General features: G+C 36.4%; 4 protein-coding genes and 1 pseudogene across 5 annotated transcripts; 2 read left to right on the forward strand and 3 right to left on the reverse strand.

Annotated features, from left to right (window-relative positions):
* The first annotated feature begins 342 nt into the window (after window positions 1-342).
* LOC145615216 (mitochondrial zinc maintenance protein 1, mitochondrial-like) lies at window positions 343-3,687 on the forward strand. The gene is made up of 2 exons (XM_081670286.1): window positions 343-702; window positions 3,187-3,687. The coding sequence occupies exons 1-2, from the start codon at window positions 462-464 to the stop codon at window positions 3,261-3,263; spliced, it is 318 nt and encodes a 105-aa protein (XP_081526412.1). The 5' UTR covers window positions 343-461; the 3' UTR covers window positions 3,264-3,687.
* Window positions 3,688-4,544: 857 nt separating this feature from the next.
* Window positions 4,545-10,801, reverse strand: LOC145624073 (peter Pan-like protein). 2 transcript variants are annotated; one of them, XM_081677015.1, is made up of 8 exons: window positions 10,664-10,801; window positions 10,529-10,583; window positions 10,241-10,426; window positions 9,243-9,473; window positions 7,206-7,298; window positions 6,939-7,126; window positions 5,838-6,031; window positions 4,561-4,928 (listed from the first exon to the last, which is right to left on the reverse strand). In XM_081677015.1, the coding sequence occupies exons 2-8, from the start codon at window positions 10,544-10,546 to the stop codon at window positions 4,804-4,806; spliced, it is 1,035 nt and encodes a 344-aa protein (XP_081533141.1). In that variant the 5' UTR covers window positions 10,547-10,583; window positions 10,664-10,801; the 3' UTR covers window positions 4,561-4,803. The 2 variants fall into 2 exon arrangements, with proteins under 2 accessions (XP_081533142.1, XP_081533141.1); XM_081677016.1 differs by lacking the exon at window positions 7,206-7,298 and having other exon boundaries at window positions 4,545-4,928.
* Window positions 10,802-11,763: 962 nt separating this feature from the next.
* Window positions 11,764-12,380, forward strand: LOC145625257 (GPN-loop GTPase 3 pseudogene; annotated as a pseudogene).
* Window positions 12,381-13,334: 954 nt separating this feature from the next.
* LOC145624075 (ubiquitin-conjugating enzyme E2 10-like) lies at window positions 13,335-17,997 on the reverse strand. The gene is made up of 5 exons (XM_081677017.1): window positions 17,831-17,997; window positions 17,371-17,494; window positions 15,644-15,771; window positions 14,192-14,296; window positions 13,335-13,756 (listed from the first exon to the last, which is right to left on the reverse strand). Exons 2-5 carry the CDS (start codon window positions 17,438-17,440, stop codon window positions 13,613-13,615), a joined length of 447 nt encoding a protein of 148 aa, XP_081533143.1. The 5' UTR covers window positions 17,441-17,494; window positions 17,831-17,997; the 3' UTR covers window positions 13,335-13,612.
* Window positions 17,998-20,586: 2,589 nt separating this feature from the next.
* LOC145625258 (uncharacterized) lies at window positions 20,587-23,199 on the reverse strand. Its single transcript, XM_081678322.1, has 2 exons — window positions 21,416-23,199; window positions 20,587-21,319 (listed from the first exon to the last, which is right to left on the reverse strand). Exons 1-2 carry the CDS (start codon window positions 23,197-23,199, stop codon window positions 20,587-20,589), a joined length of 2,517 nt encoding a protein of 838 aa, XP_081534448.1.
* Between the last annotated feature and the right edge of the window lie 1,221 nt (window positions 23,200-24,420).

A 24,420-nucleotide genomic window follows, 5' to 3' on the forward strand; every position in this document is an offset into this window, starting at 1 on the left:
ACCGTTTAGCTTATAATTTGTACAAATCATATGTTGACAAGTGGGACGGGTTTGATCAACTGTGTTAATTATTAATGGGTCACATTTAAATGAGGTGTCAAAACTACACTCGATCCGATCCAATTTGAAACCGACCCAAAAGATATCCAATTTAAATTTAAACTCGCGTGTACACAATAATGTAGCATGACACAATTTTAAAAATTGACCTGATCCGACCTAATCAGACCCGATTCGATTATTCAAATTGACATTTCTATCGTCACTTTTCGAGCCTTAACCAAACTATGTCAATTATTAACGGGTCACATTTCGAGCCTTAACCCGTTAACCGGATCATTCGATTTGACTTAATTTTGTCGGACCTCCAAATCTCCAATCGACCTTCTAACACTGTTCGTCTCCTTCAACCGCAAAACCAAGAAATCAGCGATCAAAGTTTCCGAGAAAAACTGGGAAAGATGATGAGAACGGAGGTGCTTAAAGTCTACAGAGAAATTTTGAAGGCAACTCGTAAATCATTTGCAGGAGATACCCAGATGCTTAATGCTTCTGCCATGGAAGTTCGCTCCAAATTTGAGGAGAACAAAAACGTCAATTCCAAAGAAGATATTCAGAGACTCATTGATGAAGCTCATGAAGCTTCCCATTTCATCTCCACCATGATCGTCCAAGCCAAGCTCAATGAACGTGGTGGCTATGGTAATTCCTTTTCTTTCCATTTTTGTTCTTTTTTTTGGGGGATTTTTGTGTTGTTGGGAGAAATTCTTCCCTTTTCAGATGGTTTTTGGGATTTTATGCTTTGTTGGAATGATGGGTTAATGCTTAAAGTTTGTAATTGAAAAAGGTGAAGCTGATTTATTGAGTTTTGTGACGAGATTAGATTGCCTGCCAACTGTTTGATGAATTGTCTGAATGAAAATGGTGGAAAATTCGTGTATAATACCGTTAATGCTAATTGAATGCCTGCTATTTGAATGCTGTCTAATTGGAAAATCTGACTATTCTAGTCTGTATTTTCGTGTTTTGATTTGCTCGATTGAATGGGTATTGGGTTTAGGGTTTAGTTGAAACTATGTATAACGCAATTTAGATGTAGAAAGCTTAGTCAATTGATGAAATTTATTTTATTGATCTACTAAGATCCCTGACATTTTGCTGGGTTTTAAAACTTTCATGTAATCATCTGTTTGGTTTTAATTTGTGTTTGATATAGATGCACAGTTGACTCTTGATAAGTTTACTCTACTCATTTAGAATTTCTGGTCGTGCACTTAGATGTTAAATCGAGCCAGATTCTAGCAGATGTGGCGTTTTCTGGCCATCTAGTTAGAAATGATGGAATATAGCCATATAGGGAGTCTATTTAGAGGATTCACTTGATTAGTAAATTGGGTAAACCAGCTATTGCCCTGAGTAGCCAATTTGGAAAATATTTCCGCATAGTTGAAGCTGTTTGGTAAGTTTTGGGAGCCGCATATTGAACACAGATGTTTGGAATGATTCGGATTTGAAGGGAAAAAACTGTTATTGTCAGGTGCTCAGATAATTAGGACATAACAGCACCTGTTCCTTTTCTTCATCTGATCTTCCGTCACCTATAAGGTCTTAACTTCTCTCACACCTGGATTCAGTGGTTCTGATGCTATTATTCAAACTAGTGTATAAATGCAAAAGTTGCTCCAACTATTAGATCTTATTAGGGCTGGTTATTAAACATTTTTTTTTTCCTTTCAATTTTTCTCCCTGACTCAGATTTAGGCTACTGTCAGAAAGAGGAAAGTAAAGCCAACTTTAAGTTCAGTTACACAAGTTTGAATTTCATGACTGTCTTTATTCTGAATTAGAACTTCTAAAGCTTCAAGCCTGCTGAAACAGATATACCCTCTGAGCAATTAAGGACTGAATTTATACTATCAGTAGCAGGATGAGATAGGTTAGGTGCATAAAGTTGAGGAACTACTGAACTAGGAAGTATTGTGGATTTTTTTTCTTAAGAAATTCTGATTTTTGGAGATCCCTCTCTTTGGAGACGCCTCTCAACTAGCTTTCACAATGTGTAGTTATCTAAGCCTCAGCATTCTATCAACATTTGTTTATGCTTCTTTTGGTGAAATGGAATGGTATTTTTTCTGCTTTGGCAAATATAACTATCTAATGTGGTCCTTTAGGATAAAGTCAGTTATTTAGGAAGGATACGACCAATTGAGTGAAATGGCTGATATGGTACTGGGGAATAATCTCTGAAATTTTAGCATAATGGATTGTTTTCTGTACCCATGCCTCTAGGAAACTTTGATCTTAGGCAGGATTAGGGCCCCTTGTGTGTTGACTCCTGCTGTTTCTGTTAGAGCCTTGAGTTCATAGATGATTGACCTCAGCTATCTCATAGAGGAAAAGCAAAGGACTTAGTGAAAAAAGTTATTATTCAATTCTAAACAGATTGTCCCAATTAACTTCATCAATTGAGTGTTACTACTCCCTCCCTCTGTCCGATGACTATCTTCTGTTCTTTGTTGAAGTCTTGAAGCTACTTACTGTGTTTGGCTGCAAAGGATTGAAAGAATTTATGCTAATTAGTCTAAAACCAGTGATCTCTTGATTAGTGAAGTTGTTTCAAGAGTGTCTTAGATGTAAGAGCTCTATGAGAGATTAACGATGGCGATTGGTGACATGCTCCTTAAGCCAAGGCCCAGATTGATTCTTTCTCCAAATTATGTGGTTGCTTTGTCATACTAATAGTGAGTTTTGTTTCCATGTTTTTTCACTAATTTGGTGAGTTACCTTTCAGAAGAGGTTGTTTGCACCTACATGAGTAATCTCGGGATTGCCCTTTAGAGGGTTTGGTAAGGAGAGGAAGTGTAATTAGAGCAAAACTCCCAGGATCTTCTCATGAGTTTTTTTTGTCTTCTAAGTTATTTTAGGATAAGGTATTGGGCTTTTTCAGAATTACTCTTGATGAGGTTCAAAGGAATTGATTAAATTGTAGTCTTTGTTTCAATATTCAGAGGGCAGTATGTCCTGATTGTTTGTTATCCTTTTTTGCAGCCATTGATATAATCTGTCTTTTTCCCCCGCTTAGTCAGAAAAATAGCCATGTCATTTTTTTTTTTTCGTTGAAGAGTTTAAACCCATTTTTTTTTACGTTTCTTTGATCATTTAACATGGTATACTTATGTGTTGCAGAAATGAAACCAAGTAAAGATCACGCTGGGGCAACCTTGGAAGTTCCATCAGAGGAGATTCTGAAGAAATCAGTATAACAGACCAAAATTGGCCATCAAATTTTTGTTCATCATTTGTTTAGGGAAGTTGATTATCTCTGGCTGTGGAAGCTTACCACATTACCATTCCATTTTTATGGGAATCAGCAGTCAGCTTCAAAAGCCTCTTGTTTCTTGCTTGTCTGGTTCAAGAACATTAACTAGCAAACATGTACCGATTTTTGTTAGCAAATTTTTGGCCGGTTTGCGATTTTAAACTCTTCTCAAATCATTTCTGACCTTCAAGGGACTAAGGCTTTGTTGTTGTTTACCATGTATTATAGGAACTAGGAAGAGACCTATTGCCGACAGTTGTTTAATAAATTTTATGGGTTCCTCCTAACTCATTGACTCTCAGTGACTGATGTATAAGAACAAAGGAGACTTGAAATCATATGGTTATAGTGGAAAATAGTAATAACAATTAGGTTTAACATAATCCTTTTATCATAACTCTTTAAGTCATCTGGAACATATTGTTTCTTCTTTTAAACTTAAAATATATAGAAACATGATCATCAAATCCTAAATGCGTTAAGTTAATTTCTTGGAAAAGCTTGTTCATATTGTTCTTAGTTGTTAAGAGTATATAATTGTTGTTCCTGTTTGATGGTTTGTCCATTGACACAAGTGAGAGTGATTTAGGATGATGAAGTGATGTTTGCGATTGTCTATCGGCATAGGTTAGTTTGTTTACTAGGGGTTGTGGGATTGTTTTAGTCTCCTTTAACAGTTGGGTATTTAATTATGTTCCTTTAAATGGGTTGAGTATGAAATTTATAGAATCACTTTGTGCATGGTGCTATTTTTCCAGGTTCTTTGAAAGTGCAAGCTTACTTATAAAGATGTACGTGTGGTGGGGTGGTTAGTTGTTTCTTACACTTCAATGGAGTTATCTATTACGTTCAACACCAATCACATCATGTTTAAATCTAATGAATCTAACTTAATATAGCCAAGCCAAGGAGAGCGCAGGTAAATTCCGACGTCGTTGCATCATGAATGTGGGACGGTTCAAACAAGCAGAAGCAGACGAAGTATTATTTTGTAATAAGTAGTCATAACAACGAAGATTTGGTCTAGTATAATTCTAAGATGAAGAGGACATAGATCAGTAATTCACTTGTCGATAGAATCGGAGGAGGAGAGGAAGAAATAAAGATATAGAAATGTAGAAAAAAAATGAAGGGTATATTAAGTAATTTGCAGAGAAATGGTTGTTTTTTAATGAAAATGAACTTGCATTCATGCAAAACTGGAGATAATTTTACACAACTAAACTTAAATACTTACGGCCCCTGTAGTCCCAGTTACATAGTAGCAGCAAAAACAGAGGCGATAGTAACCGCAAAATTTTTTAACTACTATTCTGTCAGTTGTACTCCATACTATATAATACCTAATCCCTCTCAACAATATGCAAAATTTAGCTGCTGGCAAACTTACAATGCCAGCCTTCCAAATTAATGAGCCATTCCCTTTTCGAGTTGAGTTTGAATCTTCAAGCCTACTTTGCAACTCAGCGATAGTTACCAACAACCTATTCTTCTTCATCACCTTCTTCATCTTCTTGGTCGTCTTCCTTTTCTTCTTCGACTTCTTCTTCATCTTCATCTTCTTCCTCCTCATTTTCATCCTCTGGAGAGCTCTTATTACCAACATTTCCTATTTTAAATCCAAAGAAGAAAGAAAAATTAATAAGATGATAGAACTAGAAAATTGAAGTTAGCAGAGTACAAGCCCAGCAAATACGTGTAATCAGAAATGAAATAAATTAAAACGAAAGAACTAGACACTGAGCTATACAATCTAAACCAATGCTATGACACGCAATAAAACCAATATGGTTGTACAATAAAAGTAGTCCCCTAGGGACCTTGAAGAAATACTGATTTCACCTGCAATGAACATGCCTTAATGATGGTGAAGGCACATTCATGGAGGTTTAAAAAAAAAAAAAACAAAAAAACTCCAAAAGCCGTTTGAGAAAAAAGGGAGCTCTGGAGGGGGTCAAAAAAATCTGGAATTTCACAGTAAATTAGTTTAGCAAATGCCTCGGTCAGAAGTATTTTGAACAATTTATTCATTCACATTTTCAATCATAAGAACATACTTCGAATAAAAATAATCAGAGCACAGAATGTGCATTTACCTTAGCACACTAACTTCTGATTGGTTTAATCACTAAGGCATTCAGATAAGCTTCACCAAAATTGATGAACAATACTACATAGTACTTTATTCAAGAACTATATTATAATTATATCCAATACCTCAGCTTAAATATATTTATGTATTTATTTTTTAAAGCTAACAAACGCCCCAGGGGCGTTGGATAAGCAAGCTAAAAGTAGGGTGATCAGTTGGACCTTTGATTAATTAATCAATAGAAAGATTAGATTAAAATGAATATTAATTACACCAATCGAAGCGTGATTTCGTCATGCTTTCCTAAATTAATACCACTTTAGATCATATTTTAAATGCTTATCCGACACCCCGGGGGCGTTCATTAGCAAGATCCTTTTTAATATATAACGAAGTAGGTTAAAAGAAGATACAAGATGTATTTACCATCACTACTGAAAAGCAATTGACCAGAACACATTCCATCCTCAATTTTGACTAGTTCAAGAGTCATCCTTGGTCCAATCTCTTGAAGTTTGACAGCACTTTTTGTAGATGCACGGTTGACTCTACCAAGATCATTCACAAGGCTAACATGTGCAGCTTCATCTTCAGCTTCACTTTCAGATCCATAACCAGCCCTACAATAATGAAACAGAATACATTAAAGCAGAAGTGGATGCACAAAATGTACAAAGGACAGTTAACTTTCAAGTAAGAAGTTCAAGACTATAAAAATTTTTCTGAACTCATACTCCCTCCTTTCATATGTTCTTCCTACTTTGACCAAATTTGTCTCACGAAAAGATTCTAAGTCGAATTAACAGTGTGAAGCGGAGGGAGTATCATATTTATGGACCAGTAAACATTATTATCATCCATCGGGATGTAACAGCAGCCATTGTTTGTGGGAATCCCAACCAAGAAATTTTAACGTACACATACATTTTAATATCAATTGAACAAAAAGACATTGATATTCAATATCCACCAAAAGAAAATATTCACCTTGTTTCAATAGTAAACTCCCCCCCCCCCCCCCCCCCTCTTTTCCGGCAAAGAAATTTTATGAAACACGGATACTACTAACTAAATAACAAACCATTCAAAGTAGCCGAAATCCAGGAACAAGACAAATAATACAAAGACTACAATTAATTAACTCCCTACGTCCCCTTTTGATAGTCAATTTTGGTAGAAAATCATGGGAATTAATAAACATAAATAAGAAGTAGCAAAAGTACATTGTAAAGGTAAATTTACATTGGGTGTGCAAAAAAGTAAACAGAGAAAGTAATTAAAGCACATGGGAAAGTTAAATTTGCACAAATATTTTTACAAATGTGACTAACATTGTAGTTCACCAAAAATGGCATAAGTGACTATCAAAAGGGGACGGTGTAGTACAATACTGGAAATCAGAAATAAAGTGCCTAAGACTTAGGTAAATACAAACAATCAAATCAAAACTTACCTAGAATTAGTGATACCCTACCATAGAAAGAAGTCAAGTGCAAGGAGGGGAATATAGTTGAAGACTATTATTACCTTGTTACAAAATCACTCACATCCTGCAGGTTTCTTAAATCAGGGACCTGATGGTTCTGCACAAATTTTCTGAGTCTACGTGACACACCAACAGGTTGTAATCTGATAGAATAATGCCGAAAATCTATACGTTTAGTATCTTTATTATAGTGAATCAACACTATTCTCTGACATAAAGAAAGTTTGACCTGTAAGAGGAAACAACAAAATGAGTCCAAAATAGCATTAATCAACAAGGTAATTAGAGCTAGCGATCAAGTCTCTTACTGTGTTAACATCAATAGATGGAAACATGTGCTGAAACATTCTAGTTGTCAGCGTCAAATGCTCCTCTCCCGTGCCAAAACCAGACAGAACAAGCTGCCAAAATCATACAAACAAGGTGATCAAGATTAGTTACACATCAATCTAGATACAATTGAAGAACTGAACACAGAAGACCTGAAGACTGCTTAATAAAACCCTAAAAGTCCAAACTCGTAAAGAAGCAACAGAAGTTACTCCATTTACAACAGAACAACGTTTTTTGCACCAGAAAATTTCTAAAGTAGATAATATTTCAACTTAGTGCCATAGTGGACTTGTGAGCTCATTAGCCCTTAACTGAACTTGAATGAATCTGTTTCTGGGTAAAATATAACTTACTAACCCTTGTCAGAACTCATAAGCATGAAGCTTATTTTTGAAGAAGAAAGGTGCATAGCTTATGTTATGTGTAGAGAGGAAGTCAGGGGAAAAATATGAAAAGAAAGAAAAACACACAAAGAGCACAGAATCACCACGTCACAACTCCTCGCAACATAAAAAAAAAATAAAAAAAAAAAGGGGGGGGGGGGGGGGGGGGCTGGCCCACAACTCCCCAATCAAATGATAAATTTCCTCCAATGAATATAAACATCCTGATACATGACAAAGAAGGAATGTGAACAGGTCTCATATCTCGCTCACATCTCTCCCCTCTACTTGCAATGGTTTCCAATTTTCCAGTTCCCGATACTGACACAAATGCCAGCGAGTCTAAATGGTGGTTAGCTGCCTTTCTTGGCTTTTTTGGCTTGAAAAAGCAACAAATTTAATGATGCGGTTCCAAAGGAGGACACCAGCCATACAATAAAGTGATCCACCAAACTCCGCTAATCCAAACATTTAAAAATACAGATATTGAAAAACCTCAAAGTGAACATCAATATAGCTGGAGACATTATAATATACCCATCACCAGACCTATAGACAGATTCTGTCCCAGGCACAGGCACTGTTGGTCCACTGCAGCTCCAGTACAGGCCCTAGCTTTTGTAAACTCTCCCTATCCAAGAGACCCTTGTTCAAAACACCCTAAAGGATCCACTTTTTCATAGAAAACCCCCTTCAATTTCCTTCGGAGTGGATAGCAGATAGCTCCCATTTTCTTTCGAAACCAACAGGTTCCAACAACCAGTAGAACAGGCAGCTCCCCCATAAAAAGTTATGATAAAATTATAACTTTTAAATGTTGTAAAAAAAGGGAAATACAAATTTTAGAAGCATTGGTGATATGATAGATTCAGGAATCCTTTTGACGATGTGCATTTTGTTCCAATATTTACTTGCCCCAAGCATAATACATGAAAAATAAAAAATTGCTTCTCACTTTTACAGTGACCTGGCATGATGTGTCCTCCCTGAAACTCCCTGAATTGAAGCATACACCACAAATGGTTTAGTAAAATCCTGTTTTTCTTCCTCTCTTCGTTTAAGGTAGGAAAGGAGGTGGTGAGTGCCAGAGAAAAGGGGCATTAATGGACTTCCACTGGCCTCTCTGATCTTTATCTCTACCCTGCCCCATTTATCCATCCTTGACGTTTATGAGATGGAAGTCAGTTTGAGATTTTGTCCCAAGTTCTATCCATTCTCATTATTATTCTAATGAGAAGTATTAGCAACTCAAGCAACAGTTTTTAAAGAAGAACCTCTAATCTATAGACTGTACCATCCTAACATATATGCATGGTAACACATTGTCTGCAAACCTTATTGCATGCTTTTAGTAACTATACAGATGTGCTTACTACCCATCTTGATCCTACTCAACTTTTTACAATAGAACTGAAAATTAACCCCTTTCATACATAACAGTCCTTCAAGAAAAACATCATAAGATATCCACTAATCAAAAGCTAGTGTAGTTACTTTACATGTATCACACAAGAGCAAGAGAACCCTACAGGATTATATTTTCATTCTAACAATCATGAAAATAATACTTCTGTGCAGTAAACGGAAGCAACAGCACATAAACTTTAAATAGATATTGCAGAGACTCACCAAAGGGGAGTTTTTGAATAGATCCTGGGGACATCGAGGTCGCAACTGAGCTCGAGCAACATCAATAGCCAATGAGTATTCATGGATCTTAAATGTAAGAGTTGGACCCTGTGGGGTCTTTGCAATTCTCAAAAATGGTCCAGAACGGGTTTTTGATAATATAAGGAAATGAGTTACACCCATAGGTCCGGCAACATTCAAAAAGTCCTTGAGACTGTTCCTCTTCTTTTCCTGGATCACAGAACAAACCATTAAGAACCCATCACTATCTCATCATATAGCTAGCATTTGCTTAAACATAATTAGCCTTTGCAGAAATTTCTGACAATAAAACGCCGGAGCCACAAGCACGGCCCCAATCAAGTGGTCAAAAAACCAAAGGTCTTAATGACATTTTTTATTTCAGAAACAGTTGTCTTATTCAAAGAATCAAAGGGTCTACTCTCCTGCATTGAGATATTTTCACTTCCAAGTGTAACTAGCTAAAAAACACAAATGTACAGCCACAGAATAAGCTTTAAGTCTCAAAGAGGATCATGCAAGAGTGATTGTAAGCAAATGAATTATTAAAAAGAAACTTTATTTTCTACTGAGGAAGGGGCGGCAACTATCGAAAGAACGAAACAATATACTCGTATTCAGTGATAAAGACCCTAAAAAGTCTTCAATAAATTAGAAGGAATAGGCTAATCTCAAACCACTAATAACCATAAATTCTAACAAGTTTATTAAATCAAGGGAAAGCTCTACACTCAACTTTATTGAACTATTATGCAACATTTGCTTTGATAAAAGATCATCAAAGCAAATTAACCAAGACTTCTCATTATAATCTCGCTGCATACTACATCTTAATTGTCAATCAATCGCCGATATCATTCATTTCCATCCAACAATTTCTAAAATAACAAAAAGGGTATTAAAATCAAAGAACATTCCATAACATGTACGATTCCAGCAACAAATTTAAAACAAAAACAGGCCAAAAAAAATCAAACCTTGAGCTTAAGGGCAGTGTAAGGAAGCATCAATTTCCTCATATCCATTTCGAGTTGTCGTAAAACCGAAGGAAGCTTAGTTCTAGAGATTACGAAACTTTGGGGTATCTTCTTCCCAGTAACATGATCAACAGTAGGCAGTTGTTGGTTCTTCACATTTGGCTTTACAACAACTTTCTTCTTCCTCTATTATTCCAACAATCCCAATTCATAAATATACATAAATAACAGAAAAATCATAGTAATAAAACAATTAATAAGGTAGTATTAATAAGTGGGAATTCTTACATGACGAAATCGACCCATTGTAATTCTTGAGTTTACTTAACAATTAATTGTTTTCCTGTTACAAAATAAGCAATTTTCAGCAACAATTTAATCAATTAATACAGGGAAATCAAATAAATTAACAGAACTATTTACCAAGGATTTCGAATTCTGGAAAAAGATTGAATTTTGGGCAATTAAATTATAGTTCCTCAGTCAATTTGGGGGAAGGAGGTCGTGTTTGGTTAGAAAGCGAGAAATTGTTGAAAGGAGAATGAACAATTTAGGGTTTAAGCTCCTTTCAGGGTTTTGCCCTTGCAGTGTGCTTTGACGTTTTTGCCCTCTTTATTTTTTTCCTTTCCCTTTTTTTTCCTTTTGCTGTTCATATTCTGTTTCCATTTCAATCCTTTTTAATCACGAAGTATTCCCTTCGTTTTTAAATACTTGCTCCACATTCCTATTTTTTTTTTTTTGCCGTTTTTAAATACTTACATTTCCTTATTCGGAAAGATTTAACAATATTTATTTAATTTCTCTCGTCAGGTGGACCCAACAATTTTATCTTGGTCTCAATAAACTATTTTACTTGATTTGCATTGAAAAAATTAGGCCAAATGAGAGTTGTAGTTTTTGCTAATCTTAAATTGTATGAATCTGATCAAGACATCAACCCGGGCAGCTAAAAAGGAGGAGTGGTAGTCTTTAAAATTGGTTTATGACTTCTTGTTCTTGTCAAAATTTGAGTGACTTTAGTTACTATTATGAACTCTAGATGTCCAAATGAGTTCAATCATGAAAGCCTGAGTTTGATCAAAACATCTTTGAATCATTTTCAGGTTACGTAATGTATGAATTTGTTGCTGCTTGTTTTCTTACTTTAGGGGTTTGATTGTCTACATATATTAAATTTCATTTACTTAGCGTGATCATTGACCGGTGGTGATCTTATAGTCTGGTATTTGTAACTCATAGTTATTGTTTGTTCCGGTTCCTTACATAGAAAATCTCGTATTATTTGTTGGAGATAAAGTGAAATCCAAAGTTAAGGCTACTTTCAGCTCTGCCTCCTCTATGTTAATGCTAATCTGGGATTTCTCCCTTGTATTTAATACAAATTGCATATTTGTTGTGTGTCCTTTGCTTTGTATCCTACTCCTTTCGCTTCCATGCTTACAATTTTGTTTACTGTGAATTGGAATTCTGCGTAGGTTTGATTAGCTACTCACTGGTGATAGGAAAGCCTTGAGAAAGTTGTGATGGGGTATGCACAATTAGTCCTTGGTCCTGCAGGAAGTGGAAAATCAACTTACTGCTCTTGTTTGTATCAACACTGTGAAATCATGCGTCGAACACTGTCCTGTTGCTGTGGATACCAGGGGACTTATTAACTTGGAGGATGTTATAGAAGAACTAGGATTGGGTCCTAATGGGGGTTTGATTTACTGCACTGAGGAACTTGAAAATTGTTTGGTTTTCTTCGATGATGATTATTTGGTTTTCGATTGTCCTTTGAGCTCTTCTCTTATGTTCTGGTTCTTAAAAACTTTGTGGAGCACTTGCAGCGTAAGAGCTTCAATGTTTGTGTAGTGTATGTTCTCGATTCACAGTTCATGACAGATATTACCAAATTTATTTGTGGCTGGCTGTCGTCTCTCTCAGTAATGGTCTAGCTTGAATGGACCTTGTGAAGAACAAGAAAGACCTTGACGATTTATTGAACCCTGAGCCACAGATGTTACTGTCACAATTAAATCGTCGTATGGCTCCGCAGTTTGAGAAGTTGAACAAAGCCTTAATTGATCTGGTGGATGAATACAGCATGGTTAGTTTCATCACTCTTGATATCGATGTCGATCCTTATGGAGAGGAATAGCTGCAGCTCTCTGTCTATCCGATTAGTATATCAAATGTACTACGTAGCATAGTGTCTAATGTTGGTCTTTTGTAAACCACTTTTACCATGGGATAATGAGAACTATGTATGTTACCATGAGATGCCAATTTAGTTTCTAACACACAATATTATTCTTGTGCAAACATCCATCTTTTCAAAATGGAGCTACACTCGTTTATGATTATTATGAGGATTACAAAAGAAATTTAGGCAAACAATAGTGAGATTGGAAAGTGAAATGAAGTTCACATTCCAAGTTCGTACAACCAATGGAATTGGTTTGGTTGGACCTTTGGAATGGATTGGAATGGAACAAAAACATAAGACATTTTACTACTACTTCCGTTACATCTTTTTTGCAATTTTTAATAAAAATGGATGCTACACATTATTTGCAATTAATGTTTTCTTTCCTTTTTAGGTTGTCAATTCTCTCTATCTCTCTTCTCATCACATGCATTCGTATTTTTTTCTCTTTATGTTACACTCACAAACAAATTTTGCTTAGGAGTCCATGCACTCTTCAAAGTTGCAAAAAATGTGAAACGAAGTACAAAAATGTATCAAACTATGTACACTTTCTATACAAATGTTGCTGTACTTAGATAAGAAAGAAGTTATACATATGAAGAGGATCATTCTTGCACCTAGGCTGTGGAATTTCTGTAACCAAAATGGATATGATAAGCTGTGATAGTATGTAGAGTTATAAAATATAGTCAAAACATCCCCTTTATATTTTATGTACATCGATGATTTAATCTCATTGCGCTCTTGCTTTCCCAAAATAGTCCTGCATCACGGCATCAGTAGTGAAACTTTTTTCATGGACAACACCCAAGGTGAGGGTCCAAAGAGTTCGATTATCATAATCAAGTTGGGATCGTTTAGCCATTTACGTGATGACATCGAGGGCACACCGAGCACGGTTAGTTTGCCAGAGTTTAAGAATTTACCTTAAATTTGTCATCAGCAAATGAAAAGATCATTAGGCTGCCATTAAACTGCTACTAATGACAACTACATAATCCAGTTAATCACAAACATCTTTGGACATAACATTTAACACATACATATTTCACGAAAGCAACTAGGTTGTTATAATGCAGTAAATCTTATATAGTATTCACAAAGACAACTCCAAATGCTTTTCACCCCAAATTCAGGCTTGGAAATGAAAAGGATGGAGATAGATTCTTTAAGGCCACAATTTAACCCATCGCATATTTCTGAGTCCAACTGCGGGAGGTGGCCTCGTATTTTGGTCGATCTGTCTTGTACATATGCGCAATCTCTGGAACGAGGGGATCATCTGGGTTTGGATCAGTCAAAAGTGAACAGATAGACAAAAGAACCTGGCAAATTTTCAAGTTAAATTAGTCTCACAAATAACCCGATTAATATTATAGATTCATTAATTAGGTTCCTAAATTAATGTTTAGGAAACATGTCTCAATGCTTGATGATAGCAAATAATTCGGGGTAACAAGGAAACGAAAGATGGTTGAGCATCAATTGGATCAAGAATGGAAAACTTAAAACTCTTCATTCTAAGTCAGCCATAATATTATAGAAAGGAATTAAAATAAACCCAGGTTTCTGATCAGTTTCCTTCAAAATTAATCCCAAGTTCGAGTTACCTCTTCAAATTCACATCCGATTATCCAATTTATCAGTATATACTTTTTACTTTTGCTTTAGTTTAGACTCAATAATCAACAAATACCTCCAAACACCAATCATTATTTAAGTTCAACACAAATAGCACCTAAAGCAGAGATCAATCAGACCTTGGAAATTGTAAGTGCTGGGCTCCATTGTTCTTTCAGGATATCAAGACATATACTCCCATTACTGTTGATGTTGGGATGGAAAACCTTTGTCTTGAATGCAACCTGCATTATTGAAACAAATCATATACATATACTGAAGGAAAATCAAAATTGAATAATAATATCAGTTTGATATCAAAGTTTCATATAACAGTGAACATCATAGCAGCAGCAAGATAAATACTTGAAAAGACAAGAAGTCTACACTACACTGATGTTTAAGCAACGGGTGCTTCACACTTTAGACAGTCCTTCAGACCAATAATGGTTAATTTGAACAGCATTTCTATTAATAATATATGTAAACAAACCAAGTACATAACAAGGTCACTGGTGTAGGTAATAGTTCCAACTTCCAATACTACCTTCTAACCCTTGATTTACTAGCATAGCTTATCATTCACTGACTTGGGCATAAAATTCATGTGAGTCCAAATCTCATCTAATGTTATTGATCATCATTTCTTTCAATATTTCAAGAAAACCTCCAAACCATTCAGCACAATAACATCGGTACAAAATAAACATTGCCGACAAAACACATGTACAAGCGTACAGCAGAGCCAGAGAAATCAGTTTGACTCTAGGTTTTTTTTTTACTCCTCACTTTAACATGCTGAACATAACAAATTGTCAAATTCCACTGCAACAAAATTTATATGATACAGCTGAGAACAATACAAGGGTCAGTTCTGACCATCTTTCAGTAAAAAAATGGGATTAAATCCTTAACCACGGAGAAAGAGGGAAGACAGCACATGTATGCGGTATAATTCACGTTCTCGCTGGCAACCCATAAACTGATCCACTGAGGAGGACTAAGGAGAAGACACAGAAATTGCTATAGGAAACTGATTCACCTAGTGCACAAGAGATATCATTATGACACCAGATTAACATTCAATAAACACCCCAACAAGGCTGGCATTTGGCAGCACCTAAACCTACCAAGGATGCATTTATTTAGCTTCTAATGCTAAGACTATACAGCACGGAGCTTTCCAAACAACCAAAAAAAAAAAAAAAGGCTCATCCTGTCTATCTTCTCAACAGGTCATATATGTAGATCCACCATCAGATTCGCTGCTTTCAGATGATAAGATTAACATCTTTTTCACCCCTTTTTTTTATCAACAATATCAATGCCTCTAAGCAGACTCCAGCCAAGGGCAGGGGATAAATTTAAGTAAATTTATAACACCAAAGTTCATGGGAGGCAAAGAGAAGGTGAAAGTAAGAGAGGCCATAACAGGATATCATTGAATTTCTGCATATTATATTTTAGCAAGAAAAATGGAGCTATGCTCCACTGCATATTTACATTACAGAAAGTGAGCATGCAACCCCAGAAAATTAATTGCAGCAGACCAAACACTACGAAGAGGGTTATAAATTGGAGCCCAAATTTACCTTAGGTGGCTTGAATGGATAATCTGGAGGAAAATGAATAGAAACAAGGAATACACCTCCGGCATATGGGCTCTCGGAAGGTCCCATTATTGTTGCTTGCCAATGGAACATGTCTTCACCAACTGGCCCTATAACATTTAAGAGGAAAAAAAAAGGTGAGTCGATAAAAGAGGAAAAAAACTGACAAGTATTCATTGTGGTATTGCATTTGAGGCACCTCATGAGATCAAGTAGATCAGTGATAAGTGCAAAACAAATACAAAATCAAAGGTCCACAGCCACCAAATAAATATTTAAGCATAGAATAGTTGCATACTTTCTGAACAAAAAGGGTAATAATCAACAAGGACATTTCCTATATTGGATACAGAAACCCATGACACTGGAGATCTTTCCTAATACTTGGAACATGAGGTAAAATTGACTTTATTTATTTTTAAAAAAAAATTAATTAAAAAAAAAAAAAGTCCACGCAATTCCTCACTCCATCTTCAAGCAACATAGTAATAAGAAATGATTTTGATTCACACAACACAAGCTACAGTTAGTTCCATTAGACTGATCATAATCCACAAAAACATCTAAAGCAACAGAAGTGGATGTGAAGAAATGAAATCCGACCTATATACTCCGTACATGTTAAACCCCGAATTATTTCATAGTACGAAGTCAAAGTACCCTAAACTAACATCTCATTAAAACTGAAGCTCAAGATACATAAATTCAAATCTCCATAGGAAAATTTAAGTTGATGCTGTCTATTAAGGTAGAATAATTGAAAGAAACCAAAACAAATTCTTTGATTGGACATAACCACAGAATCAAGGAGTTCTAAGATCTCTCTTCAAACACATCCCAGATCAATTCTCTGCAACTCTCTCATTGACACCAGCAAGACAATAGAACTAGACAGAAGTTTAGCGATCCTCTCCATAACATTCCATGTCTATTGAAGCACATTAGCCATAACCAAACTAAGGGCCTGTTCTGATTTACTGAGCTGAGCTGTTTATAAGAGAAGGAAATTAGGAACTCAACTGAGCTGAACTGAAATGAATTAAGCTGAAGAGAACAGGCCCTAAACCTCCATCTTTAAAAAATTCAACTCTTTTGACTTCTACCCTCAATGATAAAAATCTACAAGTTCTATATGTTCCCAATACTCCATCCTCTCTAAAGGTAATACATAGAAAAATAAATTCTTTGGTACTAGTTTTCATAACCCAAAGAAACCACATAATGGCAGGCGATCGGGAGCCAAAAAATCAAACTTTACGATCTGCAGAAGCTATCAATCCTACCATCATAGATCCCAGTCTCAAGATAATTATGTACACAGGCTACAGGCTCCCACACAAAAATAAGGTATCTGCAACAACCAAAAAACGGTACCCCAATTCTAGCAAAGAGGGCGACAAGGGAAAAACAAGCAAACAACAACAAATCAAATCATTGGGACCTTTCCATCAAACAACATAGCTCGCAAGAATAATAGATACAGCTAAAAAAAATTCAGAAGGAATCATTCTCTTCTTTTTATTTTAAAATAATCTGAAACTCCAATTATATTGTCAGAAAACTCACTAACACCACCATCAACACGTCAAAACCAATAACGAAAATTAATAGATAAAATAATAATTTTTAATTTTTTTAAAAAAAGCCCAGATTTTTACAATCAATCCAATTCAATTAAATTTTTCTGAGATCATCAAAATTATCTTCACCTGCACTGCATGAAGTAGGTGGATCCTTCTGCAGATCCTTAAGCTCCTTCAAGATTCTCTTTGACGCCATTAAAACAGACTTCTATAAACAAAACACAATATATATCTCCACAAAATATTCAACCTGTAAAACGAATCAAAGATTAAAAAAAAAACAATTATTTACTTGTTCAATTGCAAGAATAAGAACCCTAATTAATAAATACCCAAGCTAAAGCTACCCCCAATAAAATTAAAGCCTTAATGATCAAGGACTCAATTGAAAATCCCTGATCCAATTATGCTGGCAAAGAATTTCAATTGCAAAAACCCCAATTACAAATTACCCCCGACAAATTAAATTTCTAACTGATCAGGGCTTCAATTGAAAATCAATTTAATTGAATAGAAAACCCAAAATCAGATTTTTATGACAAAATCAATAACTTGAACAAAAGGAGAAAGAAGATTGAAATTAAACCTTGAAAAAATGATGAAAGTGAAGTTGAGATCTGAAGATTTTGTGGGTGATAGGCAGAAACAAAAGGGGTTGACTAGAATTAAAGAGTGAAGATTGCAACCCCAGATGAATTTGGTTATGGAGGATCCGAGTTGTGTAATGCAAATTCGATTTCTCGAGAATTGGTGGGTGAATTTAGGCCCAATTTATATGACCAACAGGGCAACAACTTTTACAAGTAGCTTAAATCACACGTGAAACTTTTTTTTTTTTTTTTTTTTTTTTTTTTTTTTTTTGGGTATCGTAGACCGAAGAAAAGGTTTTATCGTTTGACTTTTAAATGTCACGCCATGTAGGATAGATTAATTTAAAGTTTTTATTTTTGATAAAATATCAATATCTCAGATATACAAATTAAATTATAATTTTATTCAAAAAAAAATTATTAGATTATAATTCTAATATAAATCAAAGTGTAAAATATCCATTTATAATGAATCGGCTAAAATAAAATGAGTACTTTCACAATCTAATAGAATCTTATTACTATGTAGACCATCAATTAGGGTCAGGTCATGAGTCATCTCGAATTGGGTCACTTCAAGTTATGAGTCAAGAAATGTTCAACTCTTACCCATAGTTTTAGTTTCGGATCAACCCAGCGGGCTTTGAACATTTATTTCATTTAATTTATTTTTTGCTATTTTTTTTTAGTGTATTCAATCGAACATTTCCACCAACATTATTATTAGTCATTACATGCCTATTAGATAACAAATCGTCACAAAAGCACATCAATTCTCTAACTAATTTGTATCAATGATACATTTTAAAATTTGATACATAGATTAAAAATTTATCTTACAATTCAATAAACAACGCGGGCATCGCACGGGGCATAAAACTAGTTATTCATATATTTTCATTATATGTCAAATTTTTATACAACTTACTTATTTATAAATACTTATGAATATTGTTTCAAAAAATATACAACCTACTTATGAATATTGTTTCAAAAAATATACAACCTCCATTAAATATTATGTGCAACAAAATGGTATTATTTGTGAGACATAAAAAATATTTTGTTGCATATAATAATTAATGGAGGTAGTATATTCAGTTCGTTTTGGATTTTTTTTTTAACTTTTATTTATACATTATTCGCTTTTTTTTTAAGGTATTTGCATATTATGTTTATTCATATACTTTTGCTTAATTTTTTACAATTATAAAATAAATAATAAGTGTTATTGTACATCGTGTAATATATCATTAGATTAGTCACAATGTTTATTTTCATAACTTAATTTTGGATATGGTGGTAGCTTCTCGTGGAGAAGCATTTGGGGCTCGAAATCCTTGGTGAAAGAAGGGATAATTTGGAGGGTGGGCAATGGTAATAATATAAATATTTGGTCGGACACTTGGCTAGCTGATGACGGTGGTCGTTTTGTGACTAGTACCCCGTCAAATGAGCTGTCAAAAGTGAGTGATTTAATTTGCTTTGATAGCATGGAGTGGAAATTTGATCTACTCCGGGAGTTTTTTGATGAAAGAGACACTCGCTGTATACTTGCCATTCCTCTTAGCTCGAGGCTTCCTCGAGATGAGATTTCATGGGCTTTCTCTAACAGTGGTTTGTATATCGTCAAATCTGCTTACATGATTGGCAAAGGATGCAACTTGGATGACTTTCACCGAGCATAGGTAGATATTTGGAAGATGAATGTATTCCCGAAAACTCGCAATTTTTTATGGCGCTTCTGCACTGAAACGCTGCCTATCCGTGCACTCTTAAAATATCGCCATCTCAGTGATTATGATCTCTGTCCATAATGTAGTACTGAGACTGAAAGATGGAAGCATTTCTTAGCTTCTTTGATTGTGTGTAGGGTCAGGGAACTTCGGTATGACTTGGATTGTGCAGCAATGGTTAAACATGAGCAGTTTGAAGGGGCCTGTGACTTTATTTGATAGCTGGAAAGGATTGCAGACTGAAATGGTGGTGCGTGGAGTATATTTAATGTGGTATTTGTGGCAGGAATGAAACTTAAATGTCTTTCAGAATGTGAGCACTCCAAATAGCATTGTGATTGCTTGGTTCTGAGATGGGTGGAGGAAACAAATAAGTACTCCAATGCTATCTACAAACCCAATCAGTCATGCATTAGCCTAGTCCTACGAAATGGTCTCCTCCCCCCGAGGGAACCATTAAGATTAACACTGACGCCTCTCTAGCAGAAGAGGGATGGGTGGGGCTAGGGGTAGTTGCGCGCAATTCAGAAGGGAAGGTGGTCTTTGCTGCTACCAGAAGAGTTAAGGCCTGTTGGCCTGTTGAAGTAGCCGAAGCAAAAGCTATTGTCATGGATATCAGGTTGGGTCGAAAGTATGGTTGTGAGAGTGTGATAATTGAGCCGGACTGCCAAGTAGTAATTAATAGACTGTCGAAGGGGGCTGCCTACCTAACGGACCTTTACTCTAGAGTACTTGTTTCTTGAGCTTACAGTGGAGACATGTGAAGCGCAATGGACCTTGCTCGTTACCTTCCCTTTTCTTTTTTTTTCTTTTTTTTTTTTTTTTTTTTTTTTTACAGCTGAGAAAAGGGGAACTAACCCCCAAGAACAGGACGCTTTCTATAACTAATTACACTGAAACAATGAAAACTACTTAGAGTAATCCTGATGTTGCTAAGCTTATCTCGAACATGAAGAGCTCCTGTGTAATCAATCACCCTGTAGCCAATTTTCCAGTCTGTAATCCTTCGCAACAACCTATAAGTGCCAGATCTTCCTGTGTATAGCTTCAGTAATCCCTTCCTGCAGACAGTTGACCATATCCTGCACTATATCACCTGACTGTCTCAAACCTGTACCAAGAAAACTATAGCCATCAGTATATTTTATAGCCCAAGACCACAAAGACTCGTTCCTGGTCCTAGTATTCTTGATTTCCAAATTCGCCTGACTACAATCACTGCTCCCCCTTATCAAAGTAATGGTGCTGCTCTGCTGCTTAGGCTGCTGAGTCTGCTGAATCTGTTGTAGCTCTCTACCAGTCACTCTAGTGTTGAAACCAGGTGGTCCATCCTCATCATCACCTGCGTCTCCTGTAGGATCGTCGTGGCTGCTCCAGTCCCTGGAAACCAGCTTGCTCTCCATCCTTTTCACAACACACCAAGCATCCCGCTTGATTTTAGAGAAGATCAGTTTATTCCTTGCTTCCCAGATGTTTTCAAGTCCAGCCAGAAACACATGATAGCTACCATCTAAACCCTTAGCTTTGTCACATAATAACCTTTGCCAATTGTGGAGCCAAGCAGAGATGGGTATATGATGTTGATGGTTGACATTGATCCCTAAAGTGCATCCTTTCCACACACGACTAGCAAAAGAGCAATCCCTGAAAAGATGTTCTAAGGTTTCCAAGTGTTTGTTCTCAATGCTGTCCTCATCAAGACATAGCTTACAAGAGTGATCCATGCCCAATCCTCTTTTCTTCCTTTCACTGCCAACAGGTAAAGCATTTTTAAAAATTTTCCATAATAATATTTTTTGTCTTGGGCTGCCAGGGCTGCACCAGAACCTGTTCTAGTTAATGCACCTGGTAGCACTCTGAGGTTCAAGATGATTGTAAGTGCTCTTGTAGAGAAGGTTGTACCCACTCTTAACATAGCCACCCCTCCTTTCCCCATTCCAGATCAGCAAGTCATCAAACCCTTTTTCCATGATGGTTAAACTAGTTATCTTCTCAATAGTGGAATGATCAAAAAATTGATTACAAACTTCCATGTTCCAATCCCCATTAGCACTCAACAGGGAGGCTACATTGGCATTGTTGGTGACAAAAACACCATTCCAGATAGGCATCTTCCCATAAATCCAAGGATGGTGAATTTTCGCTGAGCACCCATCCCCAATAGACCATGAGCAGCCTTCTTTAAGAAGTTGAAGACCCCATTTGATTCCTTTCCACCCCCAGGAGCCCGACTTATTATTGCTCCAAGAGTTATCAAAAAGATTTGTTTTCTCTATACCATGCTTTGCCTTAAAGACTTTGCTGAGAAGAGAATTAGTGTCCATGATGATTCTCCAACCTTGTTTAGCAAGAAGGGCTTGATTAAAAAATCTCACATCTAAAATGCCAAGACCCCCTTCTTTCTTAGTAGCTGTCAAATGCTTCCAGCTTTTCCAATATACCCCTCTGCAATCTTTGTTACCTAGCCACCAGAACTTTGCCACGATGCTATTAATCTTTTTAAGAATGCTCATGGGGCATTTGAAGACAGAGAGGACATAAGTCCCTGGGCTCGAAAGGACTGATTTAATTAAAGTTAGCCTTCCTGCCGAGGAAAGGAATAGAGAATTCCAAGCATTGAGTCTCTCTTTGACTCTGTCAACCATGAAGCTGAAAATTTCCTTTTTTGTAGAGCCAAAATCTGTCGGGATCCCCAAGTAGGTGCCAAAATGATTACTTTGATTGATCTCCAGAATCTCACTGAATTTATTTACATCGTCTTCTTTTGTGTTGGGGCTGGCAAGAAAAACAGACTTGGTGTTGCTAATAATTTGGCCCGAGGCTCTACAATAGATGTCCAAAACATTTTTGAGAGCCACTACCGAGCTATCCTTCCCTTCAAGGAAGAAGACTGAGTCGTCTGCAAAGAATAAGTGACTAATCCGTGGTGCTCTCCTAGCAGCACAAAGACTTTTGATGTTGCCCAGACTCTCCTCCCTTTTAATTAAACCCGATAAAGCTTCCATACACAATATGAATAAATAAGGTGATAAGGGATCACCTTGTCTAAGGCCACACCTCGGCCTAAAGGGTTTTTGCTTTGTGCCATTAATAATTACCGAGAAAGAAACAGAGGTGACACAAGCCATTATAGTTTTAACCATCAAAGAGGGAAAGCCAAATCTACACAAAACTTTCTCTAAGAAATCCCATTTGATTCTATCATAGGCTTTGCTCATGTCCGTTTTGATAGCAATCTTCCCCCCTTTACCTTTTTTAGTATTCATAATATTTTCCAAAAGTTCGTGAGCAAGAAGAATATTGTCCGAGATTGCTCTACCCGGGATGAAAGCGTTTTGAAATTGCCCCACCAAATAATTGATGACCTTCCTAAGTCTATTTGTAATACATTTGGAGATAATCTTGTATATGACATTGCACAATCCTATCGGCCTTAATTTATCCATAGACTCTAGGTTATCACATTTGGGAATAAGAGCAATGTTTGTGAAATTAAATTCTCTCAAAATGTTACCTGAGGACAAGGCTGATTTAACAGCCTTGATTACATCGTCCTGCACCCAGCTCCAGTTCTTTTGATAGAAGCCTACCGGAATTCCATCGGGGCCCGGCGCCTTCCAAGGACTCATGGCAAAGAGTGCATTCTTGATTTCTCTACTCGTGTAAGGTCTAGAGAGCAGGTCTTTTTGATCTTCCGATAAGAACACAGTAATGCCCTGATCCCTCGTTCTACCTCGTCGTCTCTAATATTGGCACCACCTTGACAGTTCTCACCATACAAATTCTGAAAAAAGGAGACTGCAATTTCAGCAATATTATATTCCTCTGTAACCCAGACCCCGCTTTCATCTTTGATCGCCTCAAGATTATTTCTAGCTTTCCTCCCTTTGACGAAATTGAAAAAGTATCTAGAGCAAGTATCTCCGGCATAATTCCAGTTGAGTTTCGCACGTTGTTTCCAGTAGGAGGCCATATTCGTCGAGTATTCCTTTAATTGCTTACTTATTCTTAGAAAATCCTCAGAATTACCTTCACTCTCCAAAAGGAGCTGAGCTTCTAATAGGTCCTTTTCGAACTTGTCCCAATTCCCGTTCCACTCGCTTCTCTTATCTAGTGTCCACCGCTTTATCCCCAATTTCGACTCATTCAATTTTCTAGCAAGAGAGAACATTGGTGAGCCCCTTTGCTCCTTGCTCCATTTTTCCCGCGCCACCTCAATGCAGGCGGGGTAATTTAAACTCCAGCTATCCAATTTGAACCCCCTCCTCTTTTTTGGTGGTACATGATTGGTATGGAAAACGATTGGGGCATGGTCTGATATTTGAATCGGTTGATGAGAAATTATTGAGTGTGGGAACAAGTTGAGCCACATAGCATTCGCATACCCTTTGTCTAATCTCTCGAGCACTAAATCGTCACCCTCTCTTCCATTTGACCAAGTGTATCTAGGCCCATGAAAAATTATGTCATGGAAGTTGTTGGTATCTTTCCACTCATTAAACAAATTAGCCCCTCTGATTATTGTAGCATTGTATCCTGTTTTGTCAAGTTGGGAATCCACTTGATTAAAATCCCCAATAATGGGAATTGGCATATTTAGGGAGGGATTAGTCCATTGGTTGAGACAATCCCAAACCCCTCCACGTTGAAAGGTGCGAGGTTCGCCATACACCAAAATCAATCTCCATATTCCATTAATAACATCGTTAACATTGACTACAAGGAAATTGACACAAGAGAAAACTACATCAAAAAGGGACTTATTTTTCCAACCTAACCAAAGTCCACCACTTAAGCCCCTAGGGTCGACCCCTTTAAAAAAATTAAAACCTAAACTTCTAAGCCGATTA

The sequence above is a fragment of the Chenopodium album genome, chromosome 3 (assembly GCF_948465745.1).
Source record: "Chenopodium album chromosome 3, dcCheAlbu1.1, whole genome shotgun sequence".
Classification (NCBI taxonomy): domain Eukaryota; kingdom Viridiplantae; phylum Streptophyta; class Magnoliopsida; order Caryophyllales; family Amaranthaceae; genus Chenopodium; species Chenopodium album.